Consider the following 27396-nt stretch of genomic DNA (forward strand, 5'->3'; position numbering starts at 1 on the left):
TGATTGTTCCTTGAGCAGGGTTGGCTTCCTGCTTCTGGTCCTCTTGTGTCATACCCCAAGCACCAGGTCTTCCTCTTTGGAAGTTCCAAGTTCCTGCCATGTTTGAGTTTCTGTCATGACCCCCTTTGATGATGAACTGTGAGGTGGTAATGTTAATCAAGTCCATCCTTTTCTCCCCGAGTTGCTTTGGTCATGGTGTTTCATCACCCTTAACAAGGATGCTCATGAAGGTCCTCCTCCTCTGCTCCTGAAACTCCCTAGAATAGACCCACCACAGAGGCAAGTTTGGGCTCTGTTTTAGATCCTGACCTCCTTTCTTGTTGTCTACACCATACAGCTTTTTTATTCTGCAGTAGTCTGAAGCAATAACATTGTTTTCTGCACCCATTGAACAGTAATCCCTTCCCCACAAGTACAAAGGATAGTTCCCAGGAAAGTTTGAGCAATGCTGATTGGCAGGCATAGACATAATATCAAAAACATGTTCTGACACATGTGTACATATCAAATAGCATATATGCTATGAATGTGCATATATATAATTATTTACTTCCATATAGAAAAATTTGCCAGTAGCTCAATAGGATTAATATGTAAAATTACTTTCTTATTACAGAGCATCCATGTTCCACATTGCACTTTCTTCTTTGTTTTCCCTATGTGTAAATTTACCCACTACTAGATCTATTTCCTTAATCTAGAGAGTTCTACTACATCATTAAAAACAATTAAACCTGGGGTGGGGGGAAGAAATTTTGGATGGAGAAATAAAAGTAAATAAAAATGAAATAAAATACTAAAAACAATAAAAGCTCTCTCTAATCACTGTTTATTATTCACATGACATTACAATTGAGGAACAAAGAAAATATAGCCATGAATCATTTGATTCTAGGACTCTCAAGTTTTCCCTACAATATATTCCCTTACTTGCTATGAATGCAATGGTTAATTTTTAATGTCTCACCAACAGATAAAATTATATGTAACTAGCAAAGGAAAGCTCTTCACAGCTCCACACCTGGCTCTGTCCAACAAGAGCTGCACGGTGTACCTTGCCCTCCATATTTTTGATGGTCCTACTACTCTGGGCAGTTTGAGTTTCTATGTAACAAACCAGACAACCCATACAACTGCACATTGAGTCCACAACAGCTGTCCAACCCAAGACAGGATAGAAAGTTAACCTTGGTATCAAGTCTACCTGTGCCTACAAATTCAAGTTGCTAAGTTGACTTCGCAATCATTGTCACCAGTCAATGAAAAACTGTGAAAATGAAATCTCCATTCCAATCCCAGACTTCCTATCTTGACAACTTGGTGTCATTTTCCCTCACCTCCTCCCCACCACAGGGTGATTATGACTCTGACAGGTGGCAATCCCTGACAGGACATTTCTAATGCAATGTTACTGTTTATAAGGGCAAAAGACATTTTAAAGGTTTCTGTCTTGTGGTGGAGAAAAAATTCCACATAGTGAGTGTCTGACCCGGGGACATTAGGTGTTCCTTCAGAAGCCCTCGAATCTGTATTACATCTGATGGGTAGGCAGTATTTGGCACTGTATCCCTTTACCTAGACAGCATCTCTCCCTTCTTTATTCCAGCCTCCTCCCATCATTTCTGTATCAGGTCACATTCTGTACCTAAGAAAGAAGGAGCCCAGAGCAAGGACTTTCTTGCTTGTAAGAGTCATCTGCCACCAAAGATCTCTTTATTTGTGGTCGGAGTTGAAGCTACACATAAAAAAATTTCTACCCCACCTATACTACAAAAGAACCACCACCCAGCACCATCATTTATGAACACAAACTACCACCAATGGAGGGACCAGTAACAATCACAATCCACATAACGTCTGGCTGTGCTGATGGTGTAGTTAGCAGTCTTACAGTTTCGTTTCTCCATTTTGTTTGAGGTAAGTGTATTTCATGATTCAGTTTGGTGAGGTGATAGGATGTCTCTGTTTCATGTGGTCAAAACCTGTCAGGATTTTTTTTTTAAAGAGGCATCTTTATGACGAGATAACAGTTAAAGTTGAGAATGGGGTGCTAATTAAATGAATTAGTAAACTGTCAGAGAAATGTTAATGAGATTTTGTCAGGCAGATGAAGGACATGAATTAGACATAGAAATCTAGGTCATCTGGTCTTGTTTTAAATGCGCTGTGAAAAATAACCAAAATAAGGAGACGACTACCCTGGCTTTGCCCTGGCCCAGGCCAGTCTGTGTTCTTCCCTATTATGAATGCCTGTAAAGCATTTCCACCATCGAGCATGGTACTTGCAGCATATTAAGAGTTCAAAGTTTTGTTGAATGAATATGTGTCCTTAAGACAACATCATGTTGGGGCTGGAGAGATGACTAAGCAGTTAAGAGCACTGACTGCTCTTCCAGAGGTCCCAAGTTCAAATCCCAGCAACCACATGGTGGCTCACAACCATCTGTAATTGGATCTGATGCCCTCTTTGTGTGTGTCGGAAAACAGCTACACTGTACTTATATATAATAAATAAATAAATCTGAAAAATAAGACAGCATGATGTCAATCACCTCAGTTTATGCCAGGAGACATGCATATAGCAACCACTGGGCCAAAGATCACCTTTATAGGTTGTTCAGGAGTACATGGGTATGATTAATCCATAAAGTACACAAAACCTTACCCCAATTCATCATTCTATTGACAGCTTAATTGTTCAAATAGTAACATTTATATTATAAAGCTCGAATGTTTGTTTGGAAGTTACCTCACGGATGATAATTGGGTTTTTCTACCCGGCCGGCCTATCTATAAGCAACATACACACACACACACACACACTCTCTCTCTCTCTCTCTCTCTCTCTCTCTCTCTCTCTCTCTCTCTCTCTCTAAGTGTCTGCAAATGACGTTAAAGACCATCCATTTTAACATCTAAATGTTACTGTGTTATTTCCAAGCCAGAAGTACTCTAAATAGAAAAGATACATATTCTTTCTGCTTCATTTGAGATCATTTGCTCCCACCCCCAAAGATTATGAATGCGGAGATGTTTGATCAAGTGCTTTGGCTGTGCCTTCTTTTCCATGAAAGAAAACTAGCGACATTTCTAATGACGCAACGGAGGTGGGTGGCCCTACCTGCTGCAGCTCCACAGCTGCGCTCTGTGCTCCTTCATTATGCTCTTCCTCCAGCACCTCCGAGTTTAACTCCTCTAAGAATTCATTCCTTTCATCTTCCAGCCAGCCTTCATCCAGCTGCAAAGGAGAACACATTAGTCCATTACATTATGTTAGTGAGACTTTGTGCGGGAAAATAGGGTAAGCCTTGGTGGCGCTGGCTGCCAACTAGCTCTCTCTGCTGCGGCCCCCCAGTCACCTCTCAGAAAGAAGAAAAGGTGAAGCAAAAAGAAAAGAAAGAAAAGGATTCTTAGGCCTTTTATCCTCTCCTGAAACAGCTTTATATTTTCTCTCATAACTGAGTAAATCCCACAGCAAGGGAGCATTGCCTTCTTTCAAAACCTATGAAAAGCATCCTGCATAATCCACAGCTGGTGGGCTCATCAGCGCCTGCCTTCCCAGGTTAAAAGAACCGCAGTTGGTTCTGATAGGGCTATGAGACAATTGGGCCTTTACCCTTAACAACATCCCCCAGTGAGACAGTGAAACTGTATACAAGGTGCCCCCAACAAGCAGATTTTACTCTCATCCTGGGTTTTTTTTTTTTTTTTTTTTTTTTTTTGAGTTAGGTGACTCAAGCTAGCAAGGTGGAACCTTGTCATAAAAGAACTGATAGACAACATTGATTTTATTTGGAAAGAAAGAAAAGTAAAAGTAATGTGAAACTAAAACAACACAAAAACATAAAACTAAAATTGTAACTGCCAAACATCTATTTATTTGTTCTATATCTATCTATCTATCTATCTATCTATCTATCTATCTATCTATCTATCTATCATCCATCCATCCATCTATCATCCATCCATCCATCCATTTCCATCCATCTACCTACCTATTATCTATCTATCTATCCACTTATCCTCTATCTATCATTAATCTATCATCTACCTCCATTGTGTGTCTGTGCATGCCTATGTGAGTGTGTGTGTCTCTGTGTGTGTATCTGTGTATATCCATATGCCATGGGACCCATATGAAGGTCAGAGGACAATGTGTGCTTTCTCTCTTTGCACCAGGCGATTTCTAGAAACTGAGGACATGAGGCTTGGTGGTAAGGGCCTTTATCCCTGGAACCATCTCATTGGCACCTACATTCTTTAGACGGGGGGAGGGGTGGAGGGGGGCATTTGTAATCATTCCTATTTATTCACAGGGTTCTGAGAGTTATTCAAGGCCTTAAGCATGTTAAGCACACGCAGGCCCACTGAGGACACCCCGGGCCCCATCATGTCTATTTGCCTGAGGGGTCATGGCCAATGTGGTATTTAAAGGCGGGGGAATGGTGCGCAGTTTTGCTTGTGGGTGATGAATGCAAACGCTCACGTGAGGCTTTTCCAACACCCAGTCAGACAAATCCTGTTGGTGTCTCCACACAAAGCGACGTGGAAGGCTGCAGATTACCTTCGTAATTTGATTGCTGGTGACAGCCAATTCGGATAATTGGCCTCCAAGTGGATTTCTGGAGCCGGAGTATATAAATGAACGGCGGTGCTCATTAAACAGCCTGCACTGCCATCAGAGTTCTGCTCTACCCCGTGTTCCAAAGAGAACAGCCTTCCAAAGAGCTCAAAAGACAATGGTTGGAGACGGTTTTTCCAGTTAAGAAACCTTTAAAGACCAATGGATGTCTTAAAACACAAAACAAAACAGATCAGGTAAACAAAAATAAAACGGGGAAATAAAACCCCAAACTCTTGAAAGTAGGACATTAAATGGTCCGGCAAGCATTCATATGTATGCGTGACACTCATTAACCGAAGGCAGATGAGGGGTGTCATAGGTAACATTGGTTTTGACACGACAGGAAGAGGGAATCTCCATGGGGAAACTGCCTCAATGAGACTGGCCTGTGGGCGTGTCTGTGGGCATTGTTTTAGTTTTTAACTGAAGAAGGAGAACCCTGGGCAGGTGGGTATAGGTCCATTTAGGGAAGGTAGGTGAGCAAGCCAGCAAAGGGCACACTCGGTGGACTCTGACCTCCAGGAGTCTGCCCTGAATACATTTCCTGGTATCTCTCAATAACAGGCTGTAACTAGAAGCTAAAATAAACAAGCAAAGTAATAGTCCTTTCCTCTGGTCCTGGTGCTTATCACAACACCAGAAAGCAAAACAGAACATGGGGATCTCCTGTGTTCGCACAGAACTTACATCACCTCCGACACAACCGTATACCAGAAGTATGAATAAGCCTCTCTCTCCTCATTTTTTTTTTAATGTGGTCCAAGTAAGGTATCCAAATGACTATGCTACTTAAGAATTCTGTATTCTTTAATCCCTTATTTTGAGCCATGAAGCTGTGCAACTCAACTCTAAACAAAACTATATCAAGCTAATATGTTACTTCTTATAATCTCCGCAAGGGCTGTTTTGTTTGTTTTTATGTTTTCTTTTTTGATTTGGGTTTTATTTTGTTTTTTTGTTGTTGTTGGTTTTGATCAGTTGGAAGCTAGAATCTTCCTGATAATTATATGGGGAGCAGTCTTCTGAGGGCTAAGGAAAGTGGTAGGAAAGCTAAGTCGCCATCTGAAGGCACCTGCGTGTCTCTCTGGGCGGCTAGCACACATAGTGCAGCAGGGGTGGAGGTGTCCTCCTTGCTCCCTCTCCCCGTGATGTACCTCAGCATCACTTTTCCAACTGTAGGCCAGGAAGGAGGGAATCACCTTCACAGGACACTGTGTCTGCACAATGTAGGTCACACATAGCATTGCAGGGAAAGAAGGGAGTACAGCGACTCAAAGGTAGTGGCTCCCAGGGTCTCTGAGAGCTCTCTCTGTCCCCATCTCCCCGGGAGGTGGGGAATGGGATAGTAGAAAAGCAATATCTTTAATGGTCTGAGGAAGAAAACAGGCAGGAAATGAAAGAAAGGTGACACGGAATGAAAGAAACGAGTTATTTAAAAATATTGCACAGATGCACAATACTGCCTCCGGCAAGCACGTAGATCATTTCTAAGAGTGTGCGGAACCTTTTCAAACACATTAGGAAAAGCACACAAAAAGCTTCCCCGCTCCCCCATGCAGAAAGTACACGTGCCCACAATGTACAAGACACACCAAATTTGATAGACAAAGATAGCAGATGGTAAAACAGAATTTGTTGTCTGTTATTTTTTTTTTCAACCTTAGCATGTACCGTGTAGATTCTATTTTTAAAGTACGGTGTTAAGACGAATTTTCTTGGATGATCTCGCTGGATATCCAATTTTCAAAGCAATTGTGTCTTTTCCAGTCCTGTGAAGTCTGTTTTTTTTGTTTTTTTTTTTTTTTCTTCCAGGACCAAGGGTGAAGGCAAATCCTGGTTTGAGCAGGTAGCACCTTGTTCTCTGACAAGAGTGATGTCTGTTACCAAATGTGGAACAGTCTGGTTTGATGATTCATCCTCCAACACTGACTCTTAGGTGACAGTACAGGAGGGGGAGCCGGAGAGTCACCTTCTGCCAGGCAGGTATATGACAAACAGTGGTAGGGACCAGTCTTACCCCATTAACATCCATTCTTTCTATTGCCCATTATGGTCAAGCTGGAAATGCCTCAGCTCAAAATTCATGAGTTTCCCCAGCAGCCACATGGACAGACAGAAAATTGACTTATAATATAGCTTTGTCCAACACAGACGGCCACTCCATTCATTTCAGCTTGCTAGAAATTTTGCTGATCTATATCCCTTTTATTCTTTCCCTCCTCAGGAAATGGTATGGGCGAGATAATTGGCTCAAGAACATTCTAGATAATTTGTACAATTCCAAATGTATTTTGAGCATTCCTTCCTAGCGAGAATGAGCCCCAGCCTGTTGTATAGGCTCATTCACCCCCCACCCCCCCACCAGTAAGACCTCAGGTGTGTAGCTATACTGTGCTCCGGGCTACGGCAGACTTTATGAGAACCATTTAGAATGGTCAAGGGCATAAAGGAAATGTATGCGGAAAGAGAAGGAGCGGTCTTTTATAACCACTGGATTCAAGTCCAGACCCAGCCTGACACCGAGCTCCACTTACTCAGTGTAATTTATAGAGAGAACGTAGTTACCGAGTCTGAAAAATATCAGATCAATAACCCGGGTGATAAATGGCGACAGGGCTAACTTCCCTCATGCTGCTGACAGGTGGATAGGACAGTGACAATGGACTGTCCCCTTGGCTTGGATGGGACAGGGAAGGATGTGAAGGGAGGTACCAGTTAAGTACCTTTCCCATCATTCCCTGGTCTTATTCTGACCATATTGTTCTCTGACAAGATAGACAAGTACTCCTTTTGAAGCCTCTCTCTCTCTCTCTCTCTCTCTCTCTCTCTCTCTCTCTCTCTCTCTCTCTCTCTGTGTGTGTGTGTGTGTGTGTGTGTGTATGTGTGTTTATGGAGTGTGAGAATAAATGTTTTCTTGTCACATTAGGTATGGAAAAGAACCCATGTCCTTCATGGGACTGCACCGTAGATACTTCATTTGCTAGAATCATCTTAGGAAGGTTTAAGATCATAACTACATATGCTAATATCATTCTCATTAGAGAATCCTTCATGATGCCTTAATATGCCAATTAGGTATTTAGATGGAAAGCTCTACACAGAATTTAAAATAATCTGCAGTCAACTATGTCTCAGTGGTTGCTCCATTTAAATAACTACCAAGGAGGGAGGGGTTCCATTTTATGCGTTTTAAATCTCTCCTTAAATTTGGATTCATAGTTGCCTTTCTGTGGCGTCCTTAACAAAGTTTATTATTATTATTATTATTATTATTATTATTGGATAAGGTTGGACAAAGAAGATCAGACTTTGCAGAATTTTGTATTTTTTCATGGGTTACACGGGCACCCATGAAAGCGATTCACGTCGCCTAGGAGGGACGCATGCACATCCATTCATGAACTCGGGGACTACAAAGTACACCCTCAAGATCCCGCTGTTTGCTCGGACCTGCACTTCGGGCCTGGCGATCAGCAACACGATTCTCTTACACTCATTGCTCGAGAGCAGAGCCACGGCCTCTTCCCGGTTCTGGATGTCTTCCCCATTTATCTAGAGAACAAATGAAAGCGGCGCATTACTTTCTGTTTCCACGATGCTGCACACAGTAAATGGCAAATATCAGCTCATTTATGGTGAATGTATGGACAACGAAGCTCCCACAATGGGCTCTTCACCCCTCCGTGGAAAGTGCCTTCACTCAATTACACGCGTGCTGTAAGAGCCATATCGATCCCTGAAGGATGGTGGACATTGCAGGAAGCAGTTATGTTCATAAATGTCCAACCCGCGCCCCAGCAACATACATCTAGCAACACAATTAACCAGCCCCTGACAGGTGACGTTCATCTTTCTCCGCTCAGAGTAATGGAAGTGTCACTCTGAGATAATAGTGTTGGGGAATCGGCCAGCAGTTCCACAACTGAAATCCGTCATCCCGCGCGCTCCCGGGAGCCAATTAGAGAGCCGCAGACTGCCTCTGAGCAGGCTACTCTCCCAGACCGCTGCTGACCCGGGCTCGGTTAATCACTTCATATTGGGGTGGGGGTCTGACTCAGTTGTCCGAACATCACTCGGGATATCTGGCAAATGAGTCTAATCCAAAAAGAGAACAGCAAGCTCTTTAGGACCCTGGTCCTAGCGCTGACTCCTCCTAAGGATTACCCATCTCCTCTTTCAACAAAACACATGCAATATTACAGGTATACTTGGAATAATATTTAAAGATTGACATTAAGTAAAATTGACTCTATGATAGGGGAGAAAGAAAGCAACCTTCAGTGAGTTTTGGATTGTGTGTGTGTGGGGGGAGGGGGGAATCCTATAGCACTTAGACTTTCTTAGGTTCTAAAATTAGAGTAAGCATCCTTAAGCTACGTTTTCACGTCCAGATGCATCTGTTTTTAAGCTAGCATATTTTTTTGGATGCTTGAAAATCATTTTGTTCAATTGATTTCTCAAATCCATAGAGACAATATTTTTTTTTTCTATCACTAGTGCAGTATCAAAATACATGGGGATTTCAAACACAGAAGAAACTCTGCCTAAATGAATTCTAATTATGTAAGTTAAACAGAGAAAACATGCTAGCCAGTCCTACCCGCCCCCCTGGTAATTTTATGTTTTCACTCTCGGCTCTCTGGGATTTTGGCTGGTCCATGAGGACAAATGGGATTATCAAAAACACAAAACCAAAGCAAAGCAAACAAAAAGCCCAAAACAAGAGCAAGCAAAGCTAGCCAAAGAACCTCACTTTGGAAAACAGCAAATAATCCTCATTCCCAAACTCTTCTTATAGATACTTAGGAGAGCAGACCTCAAGTGAAAAAAAAAAAATCATATAGCCTACAGGTATTCTTACCTAAATAGGGACCACCTCCATTTCTGGCTTGTCTGTGGTCAGACACCCCAATACTCCCGGGTTTCCTGTGTATTTCATATGCCCAGTTCTCACAGAAGCGCTGTCTAGCTAGGACTATGGGTTTTGAAGACCATGACCTTCATGTCCTCTGCGCTCAGGACGTTTAGTCATTTCACGGCACTTCTTAGTTTGTCTGCCACTCATCACCTGTCAGTCACCTGCCTCACCCTGGACATATTTGTTGGTGAACATTCTATGATTTCTGACATGGCTAATCTCCATCTTTTTTTTTTTTTTTTTGGCCTGGGATTTAATGTGCAATGCCTTCCTGTCTAGTGTCAACTCAAACACATGCGCACTTTCCCTTTCTAACCCAGTTTCACCTGCTATTGATCCCCCTCCTCTGTACTGTCCTAATGCTGCTATCACGTTTGCTGGTTTCGATTAGATGCTCACAGTGGCCTTTTCGGAGGGTCTCGGTAAAGGGCTTAACCACGTGCCTGCCATAGTAGAGGCTCGTGTGCCTATGGATGCTCATGTGGCATTATTACGCTCATCATCTATACTTTTAATCCCCTCTGATGGCAAACTCTATCCTACCAAGTAAAGGAAACAGTAAAATATATAAACACTCAAATCCATCGTAGTAGGTCTGGCTCTGTCTTAGACACGTATTTATTTTAGATGGAGTTTTAACTCTTAGGAAGCCACCAATACTGTATCATATTTTTCACTCCCTCTGGCTGGTACTCTGTTTTCTTCTCTGTAAACTCACAGCAGTCTGGGCTTTGGCTTCTAGGATGGCCAGTTAACATAAAGCATTTGTTGTGGAAGCCACTCGCCTTCAGGGTCACGTGTGGGATGAATTGAAGCTACCATAGACATTTGCTATTAAAATATTATTCACTTTTTCCCCCTTTTCCCACTTTAGCTGACTGGTTGGTAGATTGCAGTGTGGTGGGCTTAGGATTTTAGTTTGATGCATAAACTGATAATGAAGCAAGAAGCACAGCCCTGTATCTCAGCAAAAAGGAATGAAAGATCTGAGGCAGGGGATCAGATAGAGCTTTCAACCTTCAGCTGCCTTTGTTCCTGAAATGATAGCTTGTGCTTGCGGAGGAGCTGCTTGTGGGGAAGTAGCTAGCTTTGCTGGAAGGCACCAGGAAGACAAAAAACATCATAAGGAGAAGACGGATGGCGGGTCCTGTTCCCCTCAGTCCCCTGAAGGACTTTTGGCTTAAGAAAGAAGGAATGAGAGCCTCAAGGAAAACAGTATGTAGGTTGTGCTCGAAATGAGGTTAGTCTCTGGAGATAATTAGATGTAGAACTTGTGTTTTCTGCACATCAACGTCTGTAAATATTTAGTTCAAAATGGGTGTTGTTGGGGCGGGTCGTGGTGGTGAAGAGTAGGCATTGTCTTTATCCTGGGGGGAAAAATGAATAAAAAAAAAAAATCTCACTTTAGGCCTGATCTCCTAGGAGAGGGAGTGTGTGGAGGAGCATGCCCAAAAGTCAATACATGGCCTAATGTATATTTTTCCTGCTTTAATGTACCAATGTTTAGGCTTCAGTGGTATTGCAGCTGGTGTTGGCATCCAACCTATGGCATTTCTAAGGCAAAGATCTTGGGCAAAAGTAGGGCACTGTGTTTCGTATGCATTTAATAACAAAGGGAAGAGAGAGAAAGCTGGGGCTAGAAAAAGAATCAGGAGAAACAGCCATTCTAGGAAGACTTGCCATGCTGGAGAGGCTCATAGACAGCAGACAGCTCTCTCAAAGGCTGTCATCCCACCTTGCCTTCCGGCAGAGCCGTCACAGGAAGAGTCTGCAGGTACATGGCTGGCTCCTTGGCCAGCATGGTATCAGCCTGCTTTCGGGGAGTCTTTTGTGTTTCTTACTCCAAGGAGACAGTGAGACATAATACTTTCTCCTTCTAGGAACTGGTTATTTGGGTGATACTTAACCCTAGCAGTTATGACTCAGAAGTGCCTATGTTGGCTCTATACATTTCTTAGGTGAATTCCCAGGATAAATGAGATCTTAAGTTCTTGTCAATGGCACAGGGGGCAGAACCAGCAAGTACTTTGCAGGAGAACATATGAGAACTGGAAATGTTCTGGAGAAGTTGTCTCATGGTTTTTTCTTGGGCATTGTCTACCACCTGTGAGTGAGAGTAGTGTGTGTGTGTGTGTGTGTGTGTGTGTGTGTGTGTGATGTGTGCCATTAGGAAGTCACCTGAGAAATCTGTGGTATGCAGAAGGGAGAAAATATGAGAGCAGGCTCATAAATATACTCAACTCAGCTCATCATAATAGACAAAGTAAGAGTTGACCCAGAGAGGCTTATTTAAATAGAAGCCAACCAAAAAACTTCATGGCTAAGGAGCAGTTCTTCAGTTTGTCCCATTGCCCTCTCCCTGGGAAAGGACTCATTAATTGTTCATTGCGAGATATCCCATAATCCCCCAACCAGAAAGATGGGGGCTATTTGTCTGTGGATATAATTTTTGTCATAGTTTTATTTAATATGATTTCACCACCACCCTCACGATGCTTTGATTCTTACATGTGCGAGACAAAATTGAATTCTAGGCTTTTTAAAAAGATGTGATGTGTGTGCATTCATCTAGTTTGCTGTGTTTGTCATAGAATATGAAGCAATCTGGCAAAAACACCATTTATCAACCCTGCCGTTGCTCCCTCAATGAACTAATTCCATTAAAGAATTCTTTTTTTATTCCCTGGCCATTTCTCATCACAAATAAATCTGCATACAAAAAAAAAAAAAAAAACATTAAGAACCTAGAAACTTCAAAATACGCAGTCTCACGGAAATGCCCGCACCCTGTTTCTAACCATTTAACCACAGAACTAAAAGATATATTTTTTTTTTTCTAAATGTAATTTTTAAAACTGTGCTTGCCTGGGGAACAGTGGTCAGCTGGAGCATTGGAAGGGAGTCAGGTGATGGTGTAGGAGCTGTGGTTGTGGAGAATGAATGGTTAGAAGAAGAAATGAGAGCCCACAGAGAAGCAGCAAGGAAAATGATAACAGGTACATTTGCTATATCAGGAGTGCGGCTGAGTAGGGTGGTTCAAAACCTTCCAAGCTCTTTGGATGCTGAGCACCTTATTGTGTGTTGGTACTTAATGACCAAGGGAGCCAAGGAGTCACACTACTTCAGTGTATTGTAGCTATTAATAAAACGACGACACAGCTCATGTTTCACCTGGTTTGAAAAACACAGCATCTGATCCTCCCAATATCTCTATTAAATGCCAACTTAAGTAGGTTCCTCTAGCAAAGCTTCTCTGTAGATTTTCTTCATCTGTCCTGAAGGCCTGTTTCATTCATTGACTAGTTCGTGTGTGTGTGTGTGTGTGTGTGTGTGTGTGTGTGTGTGTGTGTGTAAAGATGCTAAATACATGCCTCAAAACATCCCATGTCTAGATTTCCAAAAAAATTATTTTATTACCTGTGATGTATCCAACAAAGGGCACAGTTCCATTTGCTTAGTTACAGACCACCACTCCTAAGTCTTTCTGTATAGCATACACTTGAGGTTTTCTGGAAACTGCTTAGGCCCTAAATCATCAGTAACTGTTACTTTTTATCCTTTTCTAACCTTTGTAGAGGCTCACGGGAAGAAAGGATCTCCGGCATCAAACTAAGCCAGAGAAGAGGTGTGAGAACCGTGGAGGTTAGCCAGGTGGCTCTGGGTGGCAACAGGGTGACATACCAAGTAGCTTAGGGCCTCCTCCACTATGCTAAGCTGTTCTGAAGTTTTCAGTGTGGGCTGCCTTCTTCCCACTCAGACAGGATAGGGTTCCCCAAGTGTAGCTTAGATATTTTCTGAGGCTCGGAATTGTAGCCAAATGTCTGAAGGAACATTTCCTGGGGTCCACTAGAAGATGGATTTGAGTGTTTATATATTTTACGGATTCCTTTACTTGGTAGGATAGAGTTTGCCATCAGAGGGGATTAAAAGTATAGACGATGAGCGTAATAATGCCACATGAGCATCCATAGGCGCACGAGCCTCTACTGTGGCAGGCACGTGGTTAAGCCCTTTACCGAGACCCTCCGAAAAGGCCACTGTGAGCATCTAATCGAAACCAGCAAACGTGATAGCAGCATTAGGACAGTATAGAGGAGGAGCGAGATCAATAGCAGGACAAAACTGGGTTAGAAAGGGAAAGTGCACATGTGTTTGAGTTAACACTAGACAGGAAGGCATTGCACATTAAATCCCAGGCCAAAAAAAAAAAAAAAAAAAAAAAAAAAAGATGGAGATTAGCCATGTCAGAAATCATAGAATGTTCACCAACAAATATGTCCAAGGTGAGGCAGGTGACTGACAGGTGATGAGTTGCAGTCAAACTAAGAAGTGAAATGATTAACGTCCTGAGCGCAGAGGACGTGAAGGTCATGATCTTCAAAACCCATAGTCCTAGCTAGACAGGGCTTCTGTGAGAACTGGGCATAAGAAATACACAGGAAACCTGGGAGTTCCTGGATCTGCTACTACATTGAGAAGTTAAGTGTGCACCCCTTCAGTTTTCCACACTATCACCCCTCTCTCTGTGTCACAGCTGTGACGATGAGCTCTACTCAGCAGGTTCAATTTGGGGTTGATCTGGACCGTAGACTTTGAGTGAAGTCTTCCAGTCACATTTAAGGCAAGGACTCAGAAGGAATGTCAGGACCCAGTACAAGCTTAGGGCAGAGCCAGGAGCTTCCTGTTAGCCGCCATCAGGCTGTGAGCTTCTCTTTCCTGCCCTGTATCTCCCCATGTTCTGCTACCACCTCATATTTCTCACTGAACTGGAATGGCAGTATCTCTCTGTTTTTCTATTTCTCTGTGGAGAAGAAATCAGAGCTCTTCCATCTGGCCTTGCAAGCTCACTCTCTATTCGTGGGCTACTGCTGGTTTGGACTTGTAGACTTTTTATAGAGTAAGGGAACACAGGTAGTTCATTCTGAGAAGGGCAGCTGTCAGGACTCTTAGGAGCAGCAGCTACTGCATTACCATCATTTATTGGCACTGTGCTAAGCACGCTCTACACACCTCATGGAAGCTTTGCACCAATAGCAGGTGAGAACTCAAGATGTGAAGATGGGTTTGCAAAGGAGGAAGGTCAACTGTGTCCAAGAGAGGAACTGGAGGTCAAAACCTCCTTCCAGGAGCTGTACCTCTACAACTGTCACCCAATAACCCTGGCATGATGGCACTGCTTTTACATTCAACGTGCTGAAAATGATGGTGTTTTGTTTTATAGATGATAATATGCAAAAGCAATGACAAGCTCTTTCCCCCACCAAGGTTTTACAAGAAACCAGATAAAATGAAAACCGTTAGATGGCCTTTGGGAAACTTGAGGAAATAAATATGTCACGTACTTGTAAAATACGATCCCCTTCTCGAATCCGGCCATCCCTGGCAGCAATGCTATTTGGGTCAACCTGTAATAGAGAAGGGAAACGTCTTCAGGGCCACACAATATCCTTCTGAGAGCTTGCGACGTAGTTTTAAAACATATTAAGATATTGTAGTGTTTTTAGACATATTGGTTCAGAATTCTCAATTGATTCACGACAGGGTATATGCCATTTTTTTTCCTCAGTCAAAAAATCATAGACTCTAAAGCTGTAAATGAACCACTTTAAAGCTAACAATCATAAAATGGACTTGGCAGAGCTTCAATTGCAGGACATTTTTCCATTCCTTTCTCCTCCTCCCCTGCCTTCCCTTTTCACATCGTTTCAGTCATATTTGAGACCGATGATGTTAATGTCAGGACTTTTCCGGACCCAGGAAGTTTCCAGTATATAATGTGGCCCATAACTAATCCTGGAAATGTCTTAGGAAAGCTGACAGATCCCTTAAGCCTAATCTTAATAAAGGGACTTGAGTCTCACATGCGTATTATATTTAGAGCTATTTTTAATCTATATTGCTCAAGAATTAAAAAACTATCTGTACATTCTGTTACTCAGTACCACTTTACAGAGAGTGCATATTACATCAACTTTGCATTATTAGAACAAACAGATTTTAAAGCTCTACTCAGAATGTTCCAACAGTTTCACAGGCCAAACTTGAGTGACGGCTTCAGTTCCTTTGAGGCGACTGCATCTATTAAGTTCCTGGGATAGTTCCAAATCATTGGTGTAGGTTTGATGCATCAAGCTTCTTTTCTAAGTATTTCAAGGCCTACATGAGGTTGATCTGCTCAGTTCTGACATCACGTGTTCTTTCCTTGTGTGGAGTTCTAGTCAGATGCTGAAAGTGAGAAGATTGATCCAGAGCCCAAACTCCTACTGTCCTGTGTAGGCAGTATAAGGGCAAATCTTTCCAACGGCACAAGTTCAGTACCTGGGGCCTTTTTACCACCTCTTAAAAGAGAGGTTTTTGAGTCTGACAGATTGAAATACCAACTAGAGACTTACTGAATGCCGAGGATTATATTATTAATGAACTTTGTCTTTCAAGCTTAAAAACCTGCCCGTCTCTGTCTACATTACAGAAAAGGTTCAGCAAGTATTGCTTGACTTCTCCATCCCTTCGCAAGAGGGATCACTGAAGTCCTCCATTTTAAAGAGGTAGCCAAATTCATTTTTCCCCCTCAGGACAGTTTTCCATGTAGGAAGAGGCCAACAAAATAAGAATAAAAGAAATTGTATATTTTTGGAGTAAAATGAAAAAGAAAAAAAAAACCACCCTTCTATATTTTCAGAGCGGTGCTGCTCTCTAGGTGTGTTGGTAGCAGATCTCTTGAATGTTCTAAGCAACTCTGTAGGAGACGATTGCACTTAGTCTCTTTGCAGGTACTGTCTTAACACTGTAGCCACGAACAGGGAACACTAGCACCTAGTTCGCCTAACCCTAACAGACATATCTTGAGGAATTAAGCTATGGAACATGCACATCTTCATGTTGACTACAGGTGTACTTTAAAATAGTATGTGTAGGTCCTCTACATACGTGATGTGGTTGTATGTCTTGGGGGGGGGGCTGTGGGTTTTCTTACAGTGGGAGAGGTGTCCGGGGGAGGGGGCTGTGGGTTTTCTTACAGTGGGAGAGGTGTCCTTGGGACCCTTCTCTCCTGCTGGACAGTGGGAGAGGTATCCTTGGGACCCTTCTCTCCTGCTGGATTGCCTTGTCCAGCTTTGATGTGAGGTTCCTGCTTAGTCGTTTTGGCATCTTGTTATGCTGTGTTCGGTTGATGTCCCTGGGAGGCCTGCTGTTTTCTGAAGGGAAACAGAGGAGCAGAGCCTCTTGGGGAGAGGAGAAGCAGAAGGAGTGGCGAGCATGGAGTATATATTCCCGGGATGTTTTATATACCAGAATAAATAAATAAATAATCTTTATAATCAAAAAGACCGCCTGCACACATACCTTTTTTGCTTTTTCAAAAGTGATCTACTTTTTTTTTTCTTCTGAAATCCATTGTAATAAATTGTGCTCGACAGTCTTTCCAACTAACACTAAAATGGTGACTCAAATGTAGGCTTTTTTTTTTTTTTGGCCTCTTGAAAATGATCTTGTGGTTGAATAAAAGAAATGGGCAGATGTTCTCCTTGGTTATTTGAATCTTTGAACCCCACCCACAGAGTAAAAGTGGTGATTATTATGCCTGCCAGTTTAAAATAATTAGCCAATACTGTTGTTCTCAGTGTAGAAAGGATGCAATGGGATGGAAGGACAAATGTTTGGGGAGCGAGGCTGAGCTCAGCCTGCTGCTGTCTTCTGGGAATTTATTCAAATTGATACAATGTTACCACTTTCACACTTTTTTTCCTTGCTGGGATTCTGCAGGGAAGGCCTCCCCTGCTAAACAAGCTGATGATAATTGCATTACTTGGGCAGCATAATTTGCTTCCCTAATTGAAAGTGGCAAGAATTGGAAGGCAGCCAGTTCTTCACTCTCAGGACTTGGGAAGAGGCTTCCCTCCTTCTGAGCCCTTTCAAGTCATCTTTCCCTTCTCCTTCCTGCCAGGGTCCAGTTTTTACCACAGCATCTCTTACCTCGCTGACATAAATGCCTGTGTCTTCTTCATCATCCGTCCGGTAGCAGACTGTCAGGCCCAGCTTCTCTTGACTGCTAATGCGACACAGCTCGACCTCCTGAGAAAATGGCATGCATATTGAGTCATTAGTCTCAGAGTGGAAACTCAAAGAAGCATTTCCGGTCACCATGAGGAATTTGAAGCATGATCGTCCATCGACCATCGGAAAATAACTCTGGTGACCTGAAGTTTATTTTCATCAAGATTACTTTTTTGTATACTCAAATCAGCATTTCCGATGTTCACTCTGTAGTTGGAAATTATGCAGAATCACATGAATTTGCACACCAAACTGCATAGGTTATTAAGTTGGGATTATAGAGTATTCGAGAATATCAAAGAAAGTAGGAAAAGCTTCGCAAACATTGCTATGGAGGTGTTTGTCTGTAAAGTGGTAAAAGCTCTTAAGTCTGAACAACAGCAAGGATACACTGAATTGGCCCGTTAGTTCTTCCTCTGAGTTTTATACAATGTGATCGGAAGCAAGGGTTTGTGTAGGTCAGGTCACATTTTTTTATTATCCTGCAGAAACCCCCAACCTTGGGAAGAAATGGGTTCATTCAGCTGAAGGGAGAGACAGCAACCTCCCTACAGGGCAGAGGCGATGATTCAGACACAGCAGTGGGTGAACAAGAAAATACATTCAGTGACAGGCACAGCCGAGGGGCTGGGAATGGCAGCTCCAGGTAATGTGCACTGGATCTGTTTCCTGATTTATGTTCGGTAAAATAATAATAAATTTCAGTTTCATATAATGAAATGGGCTTCTGCCCGTTTCGGATGCCGACTGGGATAAATCACACAAATTCCGAGTGTTGAAAACTGCAGCTATCATCTTGGGAAACTTGTTCCTCTTGTGGAGAATGTAAGACGTACCACTAAGTAGTCAGAGGAAGGAGGAGGGGTGTGATTTGGAAGGGAAGCCGTGCTCTTGGCTTCAGCCCCACGGACGGACCTGTGCCCTTATCTGTGCTGTTGGTACCACCTTTTCAATAAAGAGGAGTGTCACCGTGAGCTCAGCCACTGCCAGGAAGGATGTTGTCATGCCTTCCCAACATTTCCTTGCCTGCATAGATTTTTGTAAAAGCAAGCCCATATTTAAGAAGTCCTTCCTTTCTGATGGGAAATGTGTATGTGTGCATGTATCTACAAAATGATTATGAAGCTGAATAATATAATGATTTGGCCATATAGGTCTGTTTTTTTTTTCCCACAAATTGACTGTTGAAATCCTAACCCTTGAGGCGATTGTCCAATTAGGATGTGGGACTTTTGGAAGATAGTTAGGCCATGAGTGGTTAGGCTGTGAACGAAATTAGTTCTCCTATGAAGAAAGGGTCGGAGTGCCCAGTAGCTCTGAAGCATGCAGGTCATAGGAAGGTGGTGTCTTTGGTGAGAAAGTGGACCCGGTGAGAGACCAAACTGTTTCTGTTTTCACCTTGAACCACCCAGCTCCAGGTCTAAGAAACATGTCTGTACTTTATGAGTCCTGACTTAAGTGTCTTGCTTCACAGAATAGACAAACATAGCAAGTCCCAGCCTAGCTACCCAGGAGCTGAGATACTGGTGCTAATTATAGAAGAGGTCACTTGGCTGCAAACAAGAGGATGCTTCCTACAGCATCCTGCAACATCTGGAGAAATTTCTTCCCTTGAGTTGAGCATATCAGAGATCCCCTGTGTCACTGAGTTAAAGACTATTTAAACAATGTGCTATGAACGCTGGGTAAATCCTTAACCGAGGATATTTACTATCATAAACTCTAATAGTCAATAGTGAATATAAAACAAAATGTAGCCCTCTACCCTGAGACAAGTGCTGCAAATTAGTACAAAATGAAACCACAGGATGTACAAGCTTTTAGAAGCAAGCCGAATGAAAATGCCGGCAAACATGCCAAACTGGATGGAGAAAAGGTCATGAGACCTCAACCTACACAAAGAGGTACAGGAGAGATGGTCCCCGGGAAAAAGCCTACCAATTGGTTGGTCAGTGCCAAACGATTAGCTTGGCATAATGGCAAACATCTTTAATCCCTGCATTGGAGAGGCAGAAGCAGGTGGATCTCTGTAAGTCTGATGCCAGCCTAGTCAACCATGTCTACAGTTAGTTCCAGGATGGCCAGAGCTATAGGGTGAGACACCATGTCAAGAAAAGCAAAACAAACAAAAGAAGACATAAATTCAAGTAACATTATATGGAACATTAACTATAATTGAGCTATACTTGAGATATATTTATATATACAATGCATATATGTAGATAACAACAATTAGTGGGAAAGAAGCCAGAGATGAAGGAGAGGTATGTGGGAGGGTTTGAAAGGGGAAGGGAGAAACATTCTAATTAGATCACAATCTCTAAAATAAACAACTACAACAAACCAACCAGTCTGTCTAGGGAACAAAAAAAGGAGGGAAATCTGCCCGCCCTGGGGAAGAACAAGAAACAAGGACTTCATTTGTCACCGGAAGGGGAAACTCGTATCCTAAGCAAGGGTCTCCTCCAAACTGACAGCTTGCTGTTAGCTCTGGAGGCTGACAGGCCCTAACTAACCCTGGGCTGCCAGGAAGGAGCCAGGGCCACAGCTCTGCCGCTCCCACCAGCCGCGGTGCTGTGGGCAAACAAGCCTCTGCCCGAGAGGATGCCGAGGAAGCCCGAGTACGCTGCAGAGAGGGCAGCAAAGGCCATCAAAGGTTCTCAAGAAGAACTTCAACTGCCTCCCCAAAGCTAAGGAGAGGCATCTCCCACCAGGGAAGGCATTGGCATGTGGACAGACTTCTCAGTGTTTGCATAGGATTCCTAGAGTCACCCATCCACTTTTGGGGGAGGGGCGGTTGTCTAGGACAGCAGAGCAATGCCCTGTGCAGTGAGACTGAGCAAATGGTTAACAACAGAATCCTTAGAGTTTCCCCTAAGTAGTTATCTAAGTATTCTAAGAAAAAAACAAAACAAAACAAAACAAAACACTAAGACCAATATATTTCATACCTTTGAACCTATGTGAAGAGTATTAAAAGTGTCTATCTAGTCTAGATTTCCAGGACACCACTTTCTGACACGGCCCACACCCTCCCATGCCTAGATCTGTGGCAGACTTTCTGCACAGGCCTTTCCGGCTTCTCAGTTAAGCATCCCACCAAGGAAGTCTGGTGTTTGTTCTGGGCTTCTGTTCTCTTAACAGGCGTGCTTGAGAAGTAACACTGATAAATAAACCTCCTGTTAAAGACTCATTATTATAATGTATGTAAAGTGTGGTTATAATGATACAATCTCAGGAAAATTATCTCCTGACCTCGAAAAGGCTGAACTTTTGGCAATTCATAGCAATTCCGTCATACACTGTGTGTTTGTTTAAGAATATGTACTTAACCTGCTGTCCTACTGTGTACTCAGTCTGTTAAAAGCCAACCTTCCTTTGCAAGAACCATAGACCAACCAACCTTACTATGCCTTGGGTTACCTATGCAATCAGCTTTTATAACCTAAGCTAACACCCAGCTTTGATCTTAGGTTGCATACCCTCCCATGCCCCTGACCTTGACTTTGTGTGTGTGTGTGTGTGTGTGTGTGTGTGTGTGTGTGTGTGTGTGTGTGTGTGTGTGTTCCATCATCATTCTCTAGAGGCAGCCAACAGTTGAAAGCAAAGGCAAAGCAAACACCTACCCATTAGTTCTGTAAACACCATGGGCGGAACCAGGTACCATGTATGCTCTGCGCTGTTTCCTATTCTCTTCCTATGACCACTACATATTTTACTTTGTAAACCTTCCAGGATTTCCATAATGAATTCTTCATTCCCTTCCCATCCCCTGCTTCCTGTGCCATTCCATAAGTACAGAGAAAAGCCTATGGTTGCTCATACATACAAAATAATAAAATAGTTTTTTAAAAAAAGATCATGTAAAACGTGATTCAACAGGGGGGTGCCTGAAGTAACACACCGTGCTTCCGGCATCTTCAGGCTCAGCTCTCTGTCTCTTAGGAATTCCTTTGAAAACCATAAGAGCGAAAAGCTGCTGGCTCGTTCACGGGCATGTGCAAGCTTCAGGCCTCCTGATGCAGACAGCAGTGCTAATGTCACATATGTCATTGTGACAGCAAACGGGCCCTTTGCACACCTGGCACAGCCACATTCACCAGGCCGTAAACGTGCTTCAAAAATGCCCTGCCCTGGGAATGGAAAAGTTTCTTTTACTTAAAACTCAAACCATGGCATTCATTCCTGTGAGGATTAGCCCTGTAGATGGCAGATGGAAAAGAACAGAGTCAGAAGAGCTTTCTGTAAAGTATCCCGCTCTTAGGACAAGAATGAGCCTTTTAAACAATGATCTTCTCACTTACTTAGAGCCACTGTATTTTCACTAGAAAGAGTAGAGGCCAGGAGTCAAGAAGGAAGATAGCACAGTTTGGGGAGTGCAAACCAACACAGGCATTCAGAAATCAGTATGGAGGGTGCTCAATGCCCCCACATGATCGAGCTATTCCACCGGGCAGTGATATTCAAAGAAGAAGACATCATCAGTGTGTGGAGAGGCACCTGTATCTCTCTTACCGCAGCACTAATCATACTGGCCAAGGGATGGAAACAACCAGGATCCAGAAACAGACGAATGGCCGAAGAAAATGTTCCTTATATGCACCGTGGACAATGACTCAGTTGTCAAAACGACATTCTGCTATTTGCAGCAACGAGGCCATTATACCTGGCAGAATGGCCTCACGAAACCAAATACCAAGTGTTCTTGTTTATACGGAAATAACAAATGGATCCCACCGAAAGAAGACTTAGAGGGGTGTTTCCCAAAGCCTGTAAGGGAGAAGGACAGAGGGAGAAGCTCAGACACAAGGGTGCCACAGTGGGCGGGGGGAATAACTCCCATGGTGCTGTTGATACTCGTCATTACCAGTGACAGAATATTCCAAAGGAGCTGGTAGAAGGAAGGGATTTGGACTGTTCTCAAAATAACAGATCGACCAATGTCTGAAGCAGCCGGCTTTGGGAATCAAATTGATGCAATCGCCACATTCTAATACATGTCTTAACTATCACATTCCTCTCCAGAAATATGCACAAGTATTATGTTAAAACAAGAGGATGTTTGATGAGAACGTATCTAATCTGAATGTTTAATTTGAAAAGTATATATTTTACGTGCAAAACCAGAAATGAGTTGTGTTGGAACACTGTGAAAAATTACCTTTTATCATTGAGTCTAGGAATTAAGAACTTACAAAGAAAACCGTAATCAAACATTTGTTCTGTAGGTGAGATTCTAAGCTTGGTGGCTTGCAAGCACTGAGTGAAAACACGCAATTACTCAACCTGGAGCAATATCTAGGCCAGAGAGGGCAGTCTTCTCAAAGGAGACTGTGAGAGAGGAGGACCATTCACATCACTGTCCTCAGTTAATGCTGTATGTTGATAATTAAGGAAATGCCTTGAAAATTATTGGAAAAAGAAGTCTTTTGAAACTGGAAAGTTTAACCTCTGCAGAGAAGTGGAGCCTCTTACGACTTCAACATCACTATCTTCTAGGCAATGGACACCCACATTACAAAAATATAAGTAACAACATCCTCGTCCCAAGTCCCAGTAAAGACATCATTGCCTTCATAACAAATTATTCAACAGCAAGTAAGTCTCATTTCTCAGCACATTGGGAGATAAGACAGACTGCAAAGACTCCTTGACAATATCCTCAATTCTGGGCCTTATCAGCAACTTCTTTTCCGTCGATATTATTCCTCAATTTACTATTTGAGTGCAGACTTTATGAATTCTTTGAGAAATAGACCCGAGTTACGTGCTCCTCATCATGGGCTGTGAATTCTCCTGACTCAAACATGCTCATTTTGATGAGGGTTTCAACTAAAGAAGAACATGGGTAACACACATGTGGAGACTGAGGAAGAGGCTGGTAATCAGAATTCTAGAGTAGGAACACACATAGAAATGGAAAACCAAGATATAAGAATAATGCTCCATAAACTTCTGCTGTAAGGTCTGGTGGAATAGGTGGCTTCATGGAACATGGAGTCCACCTAGGCTGACCCCATATCTTAGCAATGATGATGAGCACTGTTATAAACATGGGAGGGAAATGTCTCTATGACATATTGATTTCATTTCCTTTTGGACATTTAGTCATTATAGCTAGATCATATGATAGTCATATGAGGAATCTCATGCTATCTACCATGTGCATAGGGTGTACATGAAAACCATGGGGAACCTGTGTGCAGCAGATCATGTTTGCTGGGTCTTTTGGGGAGACTGTCACTAATGGTAGGTAATTGTGTAAGAATCCAGGGATCCAAGGGTTTAAGTGTTGAGTCTTACTCGTGGAGTGAAGATTGAAATGACAGTTGATTATCTTTCTAATGGCATTGCCAAGTATCACAGTCATTTGTGATGATTAGTTCTTGGGAGTTTTCCATAAGAGCAACTTAAAACAACAACAGAATGTACAAGAAGTATTATTTGCAAATGTCATTCTAAAAGTAGTTTCATTAGCACTTACTGATTGTTTGCAAGAAAAGGCTTCATAACATGTACATTGACAATGTATGTATATAAGATTTTCAAGTATATATAGGATTTGTTGATGTTCCACTCCATTCTTGGGAGATATTATATGTTGTTTATCCTCATGAATCTGGCTTTTTTTTGGCTTTTCTCACTTAACAAGATGTTCTCTAGTTCTATTATTTGTCCTGAAGACATGATTTCATCTTTCTTAGTAGAGTGTATTCACCAATGGTATTTTTATTTTTTTTAAGAATTATTTATTTCCTGTACATGGGTATACTGTCACTGTCTTTAGACACAACAGAAGAGGGCATCAGATCCCATTACAGATGGCTGTGAGCCACCATGTGGTTGTAGGGAATTGAACTTAGAACCTCTGGACATGGAGTCAGTGCTCTTAACCACTGAGCCATATTGTCAACCCAATTCAATGGTCTTTATTCATTCATACTATTGGGCCTTTAAGCTCATTCCGTGACTTGGCTATAGTAAAGAATGCTGCAGAGAATGGCTCTTCAGTATAATGACTTAGAATCCTTTGGGTAAATGTCTGGCCGAAATGTAACTAGATTAGATGTAGTTCTATTTTTAGGTGTTGGAGGAATTGCCATATGGATTTCCATAGTGGCTGTAATATTTAGACTCCCACCGATAGTGTACAATGTTTCTGTTTTCCCTATATCCTTGCCATCATTTAAATTTTTTTTTCTTGATGACAGAAATTCTGAGTGCCATAAAAATGCAATCAGTATAGTTTTACATTTCCCTATGGTTTGAGGATGGTGAACATTTTTTCCCTTGTATCTGTTGTGCACTTGGGAATTTTCTGTTCAGTTCATCTGTTTATTTCTTGGTTGGGTTATTTATTCTTCTAATTTTTATTTTTTTAAGTAGTATTTTTCTTAGCACCTATTCATTGTATGTCATGCTGGGCTTCATATAGACATTTCACACAAGTATAAAATACAATTTGACTATCTTTTAGCCTTAGCCATCAGCCACGTGCTTTAATTTAAAGTAAGGATTTCAAGCACTGCACTCTTTAAGGAGATCTAACACTCTCTGATTCTCAGATCCTCCCTTTAGCACCTTTGTTTTATCCCTAAACCTTTAGTCTCTGGCCTTTCTACTTTTCTCTGTGAATACTTGGCCCATGCTTTCACCTCTGCCTTTATATGGCTTTCAATCCACATGCAGGCAAAATGATGCTTAATGAAAATTCACACTCCCCTTGGTCACCACATTGTATTATGTAGCAAAGATCAATTGTTGTTAAGTCTAGATGTTTTCTTCCTCATATTCCTAGCTGAGGACCTGAGTGTCCTGGATGAGTGCGCACACCCTGGTGGCCACGGAGGCTCTGTGAAGATCCATTTCACAAATCTTAGTTGGAGCTGCTTTAAAAACATCGAGCCTTCTGGGTCAGGTTACTTTTCTGTTCTCTTCTGTATTTCCCAGTTTTTAATTTGCTCTTTGAGAATTCTATATAGTGTGTTTTGGTTATATATGCCCCTTCCCCAACTCCTCCAAAATCCATCCTCCCTTACCTACTTACTCAATTTTGTGTCCCCTCCCCCTACACTTATGCCCAATTTGTGTTTTACACACACACACACACACACACACACACACACACACAATCTGTAATGTCTACTAAACACCGTCTATCATCTTGTCAACATTAAGATGTATGGCCTTCCAGAAGAGTATGATCCAACTACTAGGGACTATACTCTTAAAGAAAACCACCTCCAGAATCTATAATTTGTTAATAGCTCCTCAGGTAGAAGTAGAACTCTCTGCCTACCTGCCTACTCCAAGGTGGATAAGTGGTTAAGGTGATTGCTTTCCTACTTTCTTAAAAGATAATGAGCTTTTTTTTCTTTGTCTCACAGTTCCAATAGGAATATCTTGCCATTAGTTGATATCTCATTTCAGACCATCATGGTTCTTTAGGCTTACCCCAACTTTTCATTCTCCCAAGCTGTCATTTCATACCCCTTTCCAGAAACGATACTATGGCACCCATTCTCTCCTGATTACCAATCAGCGTTGTCCATATTTCATGAGAGACAAGGAAGCCACAAGATGCAAAGTACTGCTTCATCTCTTCAACTGGTGAGTTTGTCAACATGAATTACATTCACCCTCACTACTGCTTTTCTGCTGTACACAACTCCACCAGAGGCAAATGCTTCCATGTTTGCTATCTGTACTGTAAACCAGGTCTAAGTTATTCCTAGGATTCCCATTGTGAAGTTATTTCTCTATCCTTGTCATGACTCCATATTTCCTTATGCAATCATTTTCTTTGGCATTGTACACACACACACATCAACATGTACACACACATGTGTATACACAATTAATTTCACTCTTATTCAATAGGGCAGAAAAGAAACTCCCAAAGAAGTTCTGGTCACCTTGAGATTGGTGCAAAATGTCTTAGAATTGAAAAGGTTGATTTTTCAAAGAGAAATACTGACCATACAGAGGCACAGAGACAGAGAACAGTACTCCATGCTAGAGGAACTGTCAGTAGTTAGTGTACTGAGAATGAAGAGTTTAAAATTGACCTGGATGAGGGGTCATAGTGAAAAAGAGGCTGCAAAGCCATGCAATGGCCAGAGATGCTTGTTACACATGACAGCCGACTGCAGTATGTCAGGTAATCTGACTTCTGTTCTATGTTAGGTAATATTCTAACACAGTGACAATTGTCTGAGCCAATCAACTTTTGAAACAGAAGGTTGACTTGGCTCAAATAGAAGGCTTTATGTCCATAATTATTTGACATGGGTCTTTTGACGTAATCATTTTCTTTTGGGTCTCTGGCTATATTTATTCGTGGCAGTTTGGAAGAAAGACATGGCAGGGAAGAACTGAGGTCCTTGAACTCCTTCAAAGTTATGCTTTCACATTAGCCTCCATTTTAACCTGCCCCACTAGTCCTGACTCTGTAAACAGTTTCTTTATTCATGTCTCAGGTACCCTTTTGTCCTTCCCTACATTCTTTCTAAACATCACAGCCCACTTGGCTTGAGAGAATTCCTGTAGATTAAACACTATGCTAAAATATCTGAAAATAATACCTTCTTTAATTTGAAACCCAGGAGAGTGATAATGTACACTGTTGTGTTTTGTGAACTGCCCAGTATTCCTTCACCATCTTTTTGGAAATGAGATGCTATTTATTTATTTAACAGATTACAGTTTCTTTCAGTCTATGTGTATGTTTAGGGGCGATTTTTTAACTTGAAGAATGGACCCACACCCCCGGTATTAGTCCACTGCGGTTCCCTAGCACTAG

The 27396-nt window shown here is 42.1% G+C and overlaps 1 protein-coding gene across 1 annotated transcript in view; it reads right to left on the bottom strand.

The window, feature by feature from the left end:
* PDZRN4 (PDZ domain containing ring finger 4) overlaps window positions 1-27396 on the bottom strand; it is a gene marked incomplete at both ends in the record, with an annotated part of 346134 nt that overhangs the window by 5690 nt on the left and 313048 nt on the right. The window contains 4 exon segments of the mRNA XM_080939039.1: window positions 3122-3238; window positions 8075-8176; window positions 14885-14947; window positions 17514-17612. Coding sequence (XP_080795165.1) covers window positions 3122-3238; window positions 8075-8176; window positions 14885-14947; window positions 17514-17612 — 381 coding nt within the window.

This window comes from Micromys minutus (genome assembly GCF_963924665.1).
Source record: "Micromys minutus genome assembly, chromosome: 27".
Classification (NCBI taxonomy): Eukaryota; Metazoa; Chordata; class Mammalia; order Rodentia; family Muridae; genus Micromys; species Micromys minutus.